At 49.7% G+C, this 12,498-nt stretch overlaps 1 protein-coding gene across 1 annotated transcript; it reads right to left on the bottom strand.

Moving 5' to 3' along the window:
* Positions 1–8: 8 nt before the first annotated feature.
* GCHFR (GTP cyclohydrolase I feedback regulator) lies at positions 9–9,695 on the bottom strand. Its single transcript, XM_026115529.2, has 3 exons — positions 9,541–9,695; positions 6,197–6,291; positions 9–952 (listed from the first exon to the last, which is right to left on the bottom strand). Exons 1-3 carry the CDS (start codon positions 9,574–9,576, stop codon positions 829–831), a joined length of 255 nt encoding a protein of 84 aa, XP_025971314.1. The 5' UTR covers positions 9,577–9,695; the 3' UTR covers positions 9–828.
* Between the last annotated feature and the right edge of the window lie 2,803 nt (positions 9,696–12,498).

Raw genomic sequence — 12,498 nt, forward strand, 5'->3', positions numbered from 1 at the left:
GATGCCAGTCTCTTTAGATAAATGTTTTATTGGTGTTACCACTACAGCAGGATCAATACACACAGTCCAAAACAATCCAGCATTGCAATTGCTGCTGTTAAGATTACACAGCCCATACCTGAAATGTCCACTGGACCTTCCTGTGCTGCTCTAAGGCTATTTCAGGAACTAGGTGTTATGCTTGAATGGCAGTCTTGGGACTTAAAGTCTGACACTGCTAACCACAATTCCATTGGGGAGAGAAACTGGCCTTGCTGCCAAATGAAGGGATTCTCAAAGGGCAGTGTGCTGGTTTAGCAGCCACCACTTTGGCTGCAAGAGATGAGAGAGAGTGCCATTCATGTTTGGCCTCCCCTCCCAACTGCCCTCCCATAGACTGGGTGGCGGCATGCTCTGAACTCTCACAGCTCAGCACCTCTGTGGGGCAGCCCTAAGGAAGAGACTGGTAAGTCTCTTATTTGAGCTCCCTCCAATGCATGCTAAATAGAGGATGATTAAAATGTAAAAGGATAGTATTTGCCAGACTGCCAGTTGGGCGAATGTATAGTTAGACCCATCTGTTCTCTGCGTATGATTTACCTTTAGTCTGGATTGGGCATACATTCCTCCTCTAAGGCCTTGTGCAATGGCTGGGATGGCAAGCTTCTGTTAGGTGAAGTTTTGCCTCCATGGCACTCCCCCCCCCCCCCCCCAACACACACACACCTACACGAGTTCCTGGAGTCTGGGACAGAAAGGAATTACTCAAGGGGGAAAGTTTGCTGTCAGTCCTGCGTGAGATGATCCACAGCAGGGTCTTGTCCAGGCGGAACGCAGAAGTCCTCCTTGCTATTCCTTGTGGAGGCACCACACCAACGTCTGGCCCACGCCTGTCATGCTGACCACTCGGTAACCACAGTTCTCCAGCTTGTCCAGGACTATCCGGGGTGCATCATTTACATAGTACTCCCAGCTGCAAGCAGACAAGAGGGGAAGAAGTGAGATGAGGTGGAAAGGCAAGAGACAAGGGTTTCCTTGTGGAAATGACTCTGTCTCCAGCATCACTAATAAAACAGTATAAGACATTGCCGTGACCACACCTGGCATACAGCCTGCGTGATGCAATGTCTTGGTTGACTAGATGGCAGAGGCCAAAACCCACAGCTTCCAAACCAAAGCTGTTAGGAATGAAATGGTCACCTAAAATTGAAGGGTGGTTTTGGAACTGGTTGTCCAAAGCCACATGCTGGCTGGTTAACTGGACTGAAGCTGCAATTGAGGGAGTCCACAAGTGTATGTGGTTGGTAATCCATGGAAAAAGAGGATACTGTCTGCAAAGCAAGGAGGAAAGTAGGGCAGAGGCTTCAAACACAGCATCTTTGGCAACTGCAGCACAGGAACAGCCTGAGCTTTTTCTTGACTTTCTCTGTTACTGGGAAGTTGCAGATCTGTGAGCTCACAAGGCTTGATAGCTCCCTGCTATCAGACCATGTTTGCTGTTGCTTACACCTAGGCCCTAGCTTACCTGGCTGGACCATTTTGGAAATGAAAGAAAAGAAAAAAAGGATTCAAATGTTTCTAAGGAATGGAAAAAAAAAATGTTTGCCTGCATCAGAACATGTGTGTGAGTCAGGTGGTGTTTTTGTAAGCCTGTGCTTGAAATTTGGGGGTTGGAAAAACATGCTGCCTTCAGCCAAGTACTAAGCCTTTGAAAAACCAGAAGTCATCTGTGCTCAAAAACCAGCTGCCAAATAAGGTGGAGCACCGACTCTTCTCTACCCAGGCAGTTCAGAGCGGTTGCACACTGTGGATGTCTAAGAATTGACAGGTGGGGGTCTCTATCCAGCTCTTCTCTAAAGCTTCTGACAGCTCTGTGAATGCTGGAGCAAAAACTTTCCTTCTTTCAACCTGATCCTGGAGGCTGCCTCTCCACTGAAGACCTGCGGGCTGCGATACTGCTTCCACCGTAAAGAAAATAGCCAGTGATTGTGGAGTGGAAGACTCGCACAGTGCGGACGCAAAACGGGCTGAATTAGGTTGGGAAGCAGCAGACCCGAAATGGCAAGCATAACCCTGAGTGCTGGATTTGGCAGCCTTAATATTCTTTTAACACAGTCTTTCTGGAAACAGCATTTATTCAAACAGATGGGATAAGCTTCATAATTGTTGAGCTCTTAGATGACTCACAGCACCAGATAAGCTGATAATGATGGGATACAGGATCGTTAGTGATGTTGTTTGGGCATCGTAACAATGACTCTTCTGACTTTGATACGAATAACAATAAAAAAGGACCCAAAAGTATTTCCAGACAAAGTTGCTATTGCTAAGATTGCAAAATATTAATGGAGTGGTGAGTACTTTTAAAGCATGAAATAATGCTAAGATGTGAAAGCTTTTTTTTTTCTGTTTCTTAAGACAGACTATACTTTGCTATAATTATAGATGTGGCGTAAAGATGATATGTATTATTACAAGTGGCTTTGAAGTTAATGCTTTCTTTAAGAGGCTTTTCACATGTGCTTCAGATTCACATGTTGAAATTGGTAAATATTATTCCCATTATGTAGAGGAAGAAACTGAGGCAGGGATTGTTTGTTACTTGTGGGAACCTAAAAAATCTGAGTGGCTGAGCTAAAAATCAGAAGGAAGGTTGTGTTGCCCAGGCCTGTAAACACAACTCCGTATTCAGTGAAACAAAAGATTGCATACAACATATACCAAATACACCACTATCTCTGTTTGCAACCGGTCTGAAACAATATGGGGTGGCCATGAAAACTTGCAAAGTCTTTCCACCCAGCTAAAAGCCAACAGGGAACATAAAAATCACCTGAGATTAGGCAGGACTTGTGCACCTGCACATTGTAAGGATCTGGCCCCAGCTGCCCTGCCTTCCAGATACACCAGAATCAGGGGGCCCAAATAAATGAGCTCATGCGGTACATGGGGAGGGGACTGAACTAGAATAGGAGTATCCTCCAAATGCAGCTATTTCTAGTGATCAGCCAATTGCCTTGTAATCTGCACAGCTGTTCTTTCAGCTTCCTTAGTGATGCAGTTTGGCTACGCTCTGAGAAACAGCTAAATTAAAGCACTAGCAGGTGCCTTGGACCTCAACTCCCAGAATGAGCTAAAGAGGCAGCATCTGTTTTCATTTAAGACCAAGCAGTGTGGATAGATTTCATAAAAATAAGAGATGGCTGGGACAGGACCCAACAGTCATCCATCCATCCATGTCTACTCAAGGGTACAGACTGCCCCCAGAAGAGTTTCTTCTTCTGCAGCAGGGCAGCAGCTAAGAGTCAGGTTTGTAATCTTTGGCTCCACAGTGGCTCCTGGAAAAGAGCAGGCTCATGCAGAGCCTGGCTCTTCCCTTCTTAAACCCCGGATGCCCCTAGGGTTCTGCCCCTATATGTCAGATAAGGGGGCGACAACACATTCCTGCATGCCAGCAGCTGATTGAACTTAATAACATGACATTTGCAGGAGCTAGTGCAGAGCTGCATAACAGGATTGCTTCTCTCCTTTATTACAGGTAATTAAGTAGTTCATTTGTATATTATAGTGCCCCAGCTAGTCCACGCTACTTAGACCTTCTCTTTCAGACTCCCTCAGAGCTCATCAGGTCAGGTTTAAGGTTTTCAGACCCGCAATGCTACGGGAGGGACAAGATTTGTGGCATCACGTAGCTGAGTTTACTGTTGGTAAAGCCTCACTTCCAGCTAGGTGGAGGGCAACCCTGCTAGGCAGTGGTGCAAACAGAGGACCATTCATCCCTCTTGGGGAAGGCGGCTCAGGGCTCACCCGCTGGCATGCAACTGTGCCTCTCAGGGCGTGAGTGGCCACGTCCCTCTGAAGTTATTTTCTCCACCTCCTGTTGCTCAAGTGCAAATGGGGAAGACGTGCCACTGGGATGTAGGAGAACTACCCTAGATGTAATACGAGCCATACTAAGCAACAGGTAGGGCCAAACCGAGCTGAAAATATTTGTCGGGCACTTGCTAGCCACAGACTGGTGAGGGAGGCCAGAAAGGTGGTGAATCCACCAGCCAGGCTCTAGCAGCAGATCCTAGAAAAAGCTCGGATCGATTCTCCCAAACAGAAGTAAAATCTGGCACTTTGAAACTTCACACTCCTCCCTGACTGTCGGGACAGAGAATATGGAAGCACTTTATTTATCTTTCCTGTGCCTTCTCTTCCCCCTGAATCCTAGAGAGTTGTTCCTATCTCACAGGAGCCAGCAGCACTCATTCCTTCCTCAAGCCTCCTCTTTCTTTTTTCCCCTGTCGGGTCTCCTTTCTCTCATTGCATAACTCCCTGCCTGCTCCTGGGCTCGGCTTTGCAGGCAGCCGCGTGAAGCTCACACTCCTGCCAATCTCGCTGCCGCCCACGGGCTTCGGAATAGCAGCACAGAGACTGCTCCGCCGGCAAATCCACCCTAGCGCTGCTAGGCAGAGAGCTGAGTGGCAGAAGGGGTGCAAGATCAGTCTTCCTGCAGATGCAGGTGGGCGGCGATGGCCTGAGTTTGCATTTGGAAGGGCTCCTCTTCATCAAGGGCCTTAAACTTTTTTCCTCTTCTTCCCTTATTCTCCCACCTTATTCAGGTTTTTACTGCAGCAGGAATTGAGGACTTAGACCTTGATGTTTGCCAGGCTGGTACTGCGTAGGTGGGTTTTCCCAGCCCAGCTGATAGAAGTTGCAGAACAGAGTGGGAAGGAGAGGCCTCCTTCTGTTTAATGCCTGGTTTTCCTCCTACTCCTCCTCTGCACCACGGGGCGAGTGGGCAAGATTCAGCGGAAATCTATCTGCTCCCCTCTGTTGTTTCAACTTCCATTTGGGGTTTTGTTTTGCTTTGTTTCTCCTACAGAAAAATAAGAATTTGAAATATCAAGTGGAAAAAAAAAATGTGGGACAAGATGTAAAGAACAGGTCGCTAACATTTACAAGCTGCGCTGTCATGAAGGATGGTGTCAAACTCAGTGTGGGCAGAGAGATACACAGGGACATGGTATAATATATCCGCCTTGGAAACAAACAGACTAAGGGGTTGGTGTCAGAGAGGGCGACGGGGAGTAGCTCTAATTCTGCAGCCCAAGGAGAGGCTCGCAGCAGCCTTCGAGGGGGGCTGGCTCAGGCACTCAGTGAAAGGGAGGCACCTCAGACGAACTGCGATAGAGTACAAAGCGATCGGACAGGCTGGGAATCAGCTTGTTGGGTGGCGTGGCAGCAAAAGAGGCGGCAGCCGGACCAAGGCTGCGAGAGGAGGGATGCACGCCCTTGGCCAGAAGCCGTTGGCTTCTGAGTGTCTTGGGACTGGAAATGGTAACAAAAGGGAGGCAGTTTGGCTACAAGGACTAAGGACAGGGTAAAGGCAGCAAGTGATGCAGAAAGATTAAAATGCTCATGGTGCCTATTCTGGTTCAGCTAGGGCATGCATCAGGTAACAGCCTGGAGGTATCCCAAACATGTAAAAGGTAAGGATGGAGGAGGAGGAAGGTCAGGTGCTAAAATGGGGTCACAGCAAGAAAAAGAAAGAACTAACTGAAATATCAGGAAATGTTTCCTGCAGGTGAGCATTAGCAGGCAAGGTAAAGGACACGTGCATAACCCTTCAATGCCTTGATCTCCACCACCTTGTGAAATGCGGTGGCTTTCAGAAAGCACTTTGAACCACAGGGTTTTGTTTTTAAATGCAAACTGAACAGTCACTGCATGTTCAATTCAAGGAGCAGCTGCTGAATGTACAAAACCTACGTCACTTTTAAGGGTACTGCTGGTGCACCAGCTTCCTGCAATTCCAGGGTATGAGGATGAGTCTACAGTTTGAGACTGGTTTGTACGGACACCTCAAAAGGGTCACTTCTCCATGCACTTCCCCATTTGTGAAGGACATTTCAACTCAGAGTGTATGAAATGCTTTGAAAGTTGCAAACAAAGTCTATTAAAAGGATCATCAACATAACCCATTTCCAGAGGAGGCATATGGACAACGGGCTGTTCTCCAACTCTGTGTCGCAGGGATGCGAGACAGAGCTGAGAAAAGTAACCAGGCATTTCAGGTCTGCCAAGGCATTACCTAGATTTTTTTCACCAGCAACCTAATCCTGAGCTTAAAGGTGGACATGCAGTTGGAATTTGCTGTGGTGGACAGGAGGGAAGCTCTGGGGACAATGAGGACAGACAAGAGCATGAGACACAGCACAGGAACACTTACAAGTGGTTACCCAACATGTTCCTCTTCGTGGCCCCCAGGTAGTTCATCAGGTTGGGATCCGAATGTTCATCTCCCACCATGGTTGGGCCGACCTCCTGCAGGGAAACGCAGCAGAGCAGCTGAGCGATGTACCGCAGTATGGCCACTCCCTCCCCATTCCCCAGGACGGCTCCGGTAAGAGGTTGTCGCTGCACCGTAGGGACCAGGTTTGCTTTATGCCCACCTCTGTCCAGGGAACAAACAGCAGAGTATGAGGGACATTTGCAGTTCTCCAAAGTCCCAGTCCTAAAGCCATGCACCGGCCTCAGGCACAACCGGGGAAGATGCATTGGGAAGGGAACTGTGTCAGAGGCAAGCAGGAAGGAGCAACTCCTCAGAAGAAGGTTTCCAGGGCCGTATTTCAGATCCCACTGGTATTTGATGCAGGTTCCTTTGCTTGGCGCTGGGGAGCAGTGTTGAGGTGTCCCAGCTCAGGACAGTCACCTGCGTGCTCCTCGGAAAGGACCTTGGTTTGCTCCCAGAGGGTCACCTGCTGGCTGAGCTCACGCTGGCCCTGGTCCCACGGGTCCACCGCAGGGGACCTCTGCAGGACAGCACTGAGGAAGTGACAGCCTCCTCACCCAAAACTTGCGAGGCTCTAAGTTTTACCATGTAATGAGGTTTCCCGTGACCGTTCACCTTGGCCTGGCAGAGTCCAGCTTTGGGAACGGCTGCACTAGCAGGGAAAGGTAGGAAAAAAGGGGAGAAAAGGCACCAGGGAGTGATTAGGGTAGAGGAACTTCGGTGGGGTGACAAGGGACCGCCACTCTCCCTTGAAACCAAAAGGACAGCAGAGGAGCTGGGGATAGACAACCAGAAACATGAGTCATCTTGCCACCTAAACCATCAGATGGACTTCACACATGTCATATGGGAGGGGAGGTGCGAAAACGCTTTTGCATCGTGCTCCGAAAGTGCCTTTTTGGGAGACTTTCCTGGTCTGGAGGAAGTCCAAAACTAAGAATCAGGGCTTATCAAATACTCATAGCTCAAATGCGATCTCCTCTCAAGTGAGCCACAACAGCCACCTTGCAGGACTGTTACCAACCCTGCCGGCAGGCAGCACCCGGCCTCCCTGGAACAGTAAAGCTGAAAGATGAGGAAAACACAGGATCCAACTGCTGGTTTTTACAAGAGAAACATTGCGGCCCCAAAATAACACGTAAGTCAGGACAGCAAGAACAGAGAAAGGAGACGCTGAAGCGTTCACGCTGGTGCCTCAGCTCGGGGTGGGGGGAATAATTCCAGCGTCTCTGAACATGAGCCATGACCGCAAGAGCTGGCTGCGGCGGTGAGCAGGATGGAGACGAGCACGTAAGATCACACACGCCTGCACGATGGGACCCACAACTCGCCCCTCCTTCCTTGGTGCTAATGTGGGTGCTAGGATCTTCAGCCCCCCAAAACCCACTCCCGCAGGCTCCGGACTATTCCTCTGCTGAAGACAATGGCAAGTTTCCAATTGAGTTTACTAGGTGGACTCATTGTTTCCTTTTAAGTCCTGTCTATGCTACACAAAGAAAGTTTGCGAGTGAAAGCTGCTTCTCCAGTGGATGTCATCTATCCGCTGATACCGGCAAACCTACTGTATGCTGTTAACACCACTTTATAACACGCAAAGCTATGCTCAACCCTAGGTAATGGCATACCTTTTTAAGCATACCCCAGATCCTTTACAGCCCCCCTCTTCTCCATCACCCCTTGTAGAAACCAACGTCGGGGAACAGGCCAAGGGTCCTGCAGCCTTGCGCAGTGGTTGCAAAACCCAGGCTGTTCGTGCTCTGCACGCTCCATGCAGCGGTCCAGCCTTACGCAACAGGGTGAACCTTTCGGTCCCAGAAGCAAACACAGCAGAAGGGGAAGCCGTGCACTCTGACCTCGCGGTTAGTTTAGCAACGAGACGGACGGTTGGCCGAGGGAGGGACAGCAGCGTGGCTCGGCTCTGTCACCGCGCACAGCATGCAAAGCAGAGTGTTTGTACTGGCCTAGAAAAGCCAAGGTACGTGTGTTTTGCAAAAGCAGAAGAGCAAGAACTGAGTTTAGCAGAGAGGGCAAAATCCTCTTCTTTCAGCACTGATCTATTAGCCACAGACTCTGACAAACTGCAGGTAAATCAAAGCCTCGGGAAGAGCTCAGATCAGAGCCCAACTAGAAAGTGTTCAAGCAGCTCAACTAATCAAACGTATTTTAGTTGGCCGTGTAACAAGCAGGCACACTCCTACATTAGCTGTCTGGAGAGCTGGAAAAAATACAAACTGGCACAAGGGAAAAGCCTTTTCCGTTCGAGTTGCTGCCCCTGCAGCATTCCCACCTGCAGCCACTCACTCCGGCTACAGACACACCACGCAACAGAAAACAACCTGTCCAACTCACAGCCTTCCTAAAAGCCAGCCTGGGTTGCCTGCTCATCCTCTCACTGGATGATCTCGAGCTGTCCAGCGCTCGTTCCCCAGGTCGGGGCAGTGGTTTGCCCGCACGGACCTAACTCCAAGCAATATTTTCAAGTAGTGCTGTGGAGATAGGAGATATTAAAGTAGGATATTTAAATTCCCCACGTGTCCCCACCGGCTTTCAGAAGTGTGTAATGGAAGATGTTCTTCAGCTATGGCAGGCTGCACCTTTCACCAAAGTCCTGAAAACTTGTTGATCTGCTTTTTTCACGATCCCACCCTTCCTATTGCAAAACCACGTCACTGTATTTTGGTCTTCGGACAATAAATATAGTTCCCCTTTGTGGGGGGGGACAAAAGAAACAAATACATATCTGTCTGCCCTTGAAGTCCTGAAATACTGTGGGCTGCAGATTTCCAATCGGTACGAACTAACGTTTCCGTTATGTCATTATATCCAAATAAGAGGCTGCAGCTGCCAGCCTGGTTCTCCGAGAGAAACCCCTGCCACCGACCGGGGGCCGCACGACAACCTTGGTGCCAACAACGCGCTTCCCTTCAACCGCGGCTCGGTTTTCCACCGGCGCAGCCCCACGCGGGGCTATCCGGGGACGAGGGACAACCTGCGGCGAGGACACCCGGCCAGACATTGCAAGTCCGACGTTCCCAGGATCCTGCGACCGCTTTCCGCGGGTTATGCTACTCCCCGTTGGAGACCCGCAGGTTTTACCGGGCGGACGGGGCGGCAGCTAACCGGCACGGGAGGCCTGTCCTCCTCCCGGACTCCCGTTGCACCGGACGGCACTAAGGGCACGGGGCGAGGGGGGGCTGCGGCCACCGCGGCTCCGCTCTTCTCGGCCCCCCACCCCCGCGAGCAACGGCCCCTCCGCGGCAGCCCCGGCGGGGCGGACTCACCAGGCGGATCTGGGTGCTGACGAGCAGGTAGGGCATCGTGCGGGGCCCCGGGGCAGCGCCGGCTCCGCGGGCTCGTCCGCAGCGGCCCCGCCGCCCCGGGATCCGCCCCCGCCCCGCCCCGCGCCCCGCCGCGGCCCGTCGTGCGGTGGTTTGGGGCGAGCAGCCCCTCCTTCCCTACCGGGGGGGGGTCCCGCTCTTCAAAATCTGGGGGTAAGCGGGGTTCTGGCAGTGGGCTACAAAGCAGCTGTCAATTAAAAGGAAAAAATATATATATATATGTCAAATAGGCATCAAGTAAGCCATTAGCAGCAATACAAGTCAGTCTTTTGGTAAAAACCTCCGGGAGGAGCTGGGCAATCAAAATCTAGAAACTAAGTAAAGACACAGTGTGGTTCGTTGGTCCAAACGTCCCGATGATATTATTTGCTTTGCTTGGCACCGATTACGGCTTCGTTTGCCACTTACGCAAGGAACTGTGAAAGCTGAAAGAGAAAAGCCGCTTTTGTCTCATTTCCCTGTAGCTTCCAAAAGTCTTTTTGCAGCTTCGGATGAGACCAGGCTTAATCTGTCCCGCAAAGTCACGCAAAGGGACAAATCCCAGCAGAGCTCCCAGGAACACCCACATACTGCGAGGGAGAGCAGGCATTTTCTTTTCCCTCTGCTTAGAAAGCTACCTGGAGCGTCACAACTGAGCTATTTCTCCATTTCTCCACTGCACAGAGCTGCCAGCTTTCCTAGGACTTTGCCAGGCCCGGCCCATGCCCACAATTTTTTTCCACTGGTGAAAATATAAATGAAAATTTTTGCAAGCGAGAAGAAAAAGCTGCGTGTGTCTTTCATTTTAGAGGTGAGTCTCCGTTAAAAAGAAACAGGGTTCTTTGACACAAGTCATTAGTTTGGTCTTTCGGGGACACTCAAGTATCTGAGATCCCGAGACGGTGGCAGCGGCCTGTAGCTTTTACGTGTTTCCTGAACTAGGAGGAACCCCCAGCCAGTGCCCCAGCTGCTCGCAGAGGGACACTGGATGCAATTTCAAAGCAAGCTTCAGCCACTTGCAGCCACGGGCAGCCTCTCCGCCTGGCTCACCAGGAGCAGCTTGCGAGCCGTAATGCATTTCCAGCTTTGTTAAAAATAGTCAGAAATAAAGGACTCGAGGAGAAACCGCAAGAAGGATGTTCCTGTGACAGCCGAGGCTGGGCTGTGGTATACTGCGGTCTTCCTGTTTGACCGGGGGGTTAGTTTCTCTATGCTGCCCCAAGAAGTTACTGATTAACCCCAACAGGGATCAAGAGAGAAAATTAACATTCCTTCTTACTCATCTAAAGGAAGCACTCTGACAAAGCAAAACCATGCTAGCCGTTTGCTACTCCTAGCATGTTCGCTGTCTTTGGCCTGACAAAAGAAAATAACCAACAGATGCTGATGGTATCATCTGCCTGAAATGTGCTCCTATATATCCCCAAATATCCCCCGGATATATTCATTTCAAGCTCTGTGTGGGGTACAGTATCCCATGGGTTAAACATCCACCCATTAAGATCATTTCCACACTAAGGACAGTCTTCACAAAATTCCTGGTGCCAGAACAGCCCAACCTGGCAAATGTCTGTTCAAAACACTCTTATTGTCCAGCCTAAACACACATTTGGCTTCTAGTCCTGCAAATTAACGCACGCTATTGCCTTTATCACCATCCTGCCCCATTAATAAAAAGCAAATGCTGTCTTCCATGTTGGAGGGAAGTCATTGCATGTATCACACCAATTGCAAAAAAGAAAAAAAACCTTAATGCAGTCAAGAGCCCACGTCAGTACTGAAGGACGGATCCTGATTTCCTAGCATTCCTACTGCAGTTGCAGGAGAGAGGCTGTGCAGCAGCTGTGTGAAGGGGGAAGCAATAGAAATTGCCCATCCCAGCTGGATCCATGTCCATAGAGGCTCCAGGTCCATAGAGATCCGTTGAGGGATGTTCTCCTTAGACGAAACCCTGCGCTACAGCCCATCACCAATCATTTAACCTGCTGTGTCTGGGTGTGTGGGAGGAAAGGCTCCTGTCTCATGTCCAATATATGTCTTGCACAGGGGTAAGAGGGAATCGGTAGGCTTTGCTCATATGGACCATTTGTTCAAAGTTCTGGGGTCCCTTTGCAAGCAAAGTGGTTCATAAATGTGAGCTTCACCTCTGTTGTGTTTGACTGCTATAGGAGTGCCAAAATTCATATCTCCTTTGGCCTCGCCCAGGCAGTCTCTGCAGTTAGCATGGTCCCACAGTTACCTTCCCTCCAGCGTCAGCTCTCAGTCACAGAAAGTAATACAGACATGAAAGCCAGCTTCCAACCTTAGATCCCTTTGCAAATACACAAAAGCAAGGGTTCTTACTGTGCGGCAGCCTCTCACTAGTCGGTTCTGCTCATATAATGCTCTTTCATGGGGGGGGGGGGGGAAAAAAAGAGCTAGAGAGGAAAAAGAAAACAGAGCCTGCACATAATTTTGGTATTGAATTTCCTGTTCAGATACCAGCTTGAGAGAGCCCAAGCTATCTGCACAGAAGTGGCGTGAGAGTGAGCTATAAAATTCAGTGCGGTATATCTCAGAGGTACCATTCATCATCAGAAAGCAACTTATTACCATTTGGCACCGGCTCCAACAAGTCTACTTAAAGTCACTGTCAGACATGGCCTCGCCTGCTTAGGACAGAAACAGGGCCCAGTGGGGGCTGCTTGCTTTGAATCTGTCCATGTAATCCACATAAAAAAAGTGAAGGGTTACTTGGCTCCATCGTAGATCATAGCCGTATTACTCACAACACAAGAGGCAAGTGGTATATGAGTAGCTTTATTTTTCTTCTTCCGACAGCAGCATCTTTTTCTAATTAATGCTTTCTTCTTTCTGTAGCACCCAATTTAATTTCTTGCCCAGAATATTACTAATTGGATGGAAGGCAGCACCTTACAATAA

The sequence above is a fragment of the Dromaius novaehollandiae genome, chromosome 5 (genome assembly GCF_036370855.1).
Source record: "Dromaius novaehollandiae isolate bDroNov1 chromosome 5, bDroNov1.hap1, whole genome shotgun sequence".
Lineage (NCBI taxonomy): Eukaryota > Metazoa > Chordata > Aves > Casuariiformes > Dromaiidae > Dromaius > Dromaius novaehollandiae.

Coding starts and splice junctions, on each gene's coding strand:
- GCHFR (XM_026115529.2), bottom strand. CDS start 9,576: ATGCCCTACCTGCTCGTCAGCACCCAGATCCGCCTG. Junction 6,292..9,540: donor TCAGCACCCAGATCCGCCTG/GTGAGTCCGCCC, acceptor GTTTCCCTGCAG/GAGGTCGGCCCAACCATGGT. Junction 953..6,196: donor AACATGTTGGGTAACCACTT/GTAAGTGTTCCT, acceptor GTCTGCTTGCAG/CTGGGAGTACTATGTAAATG.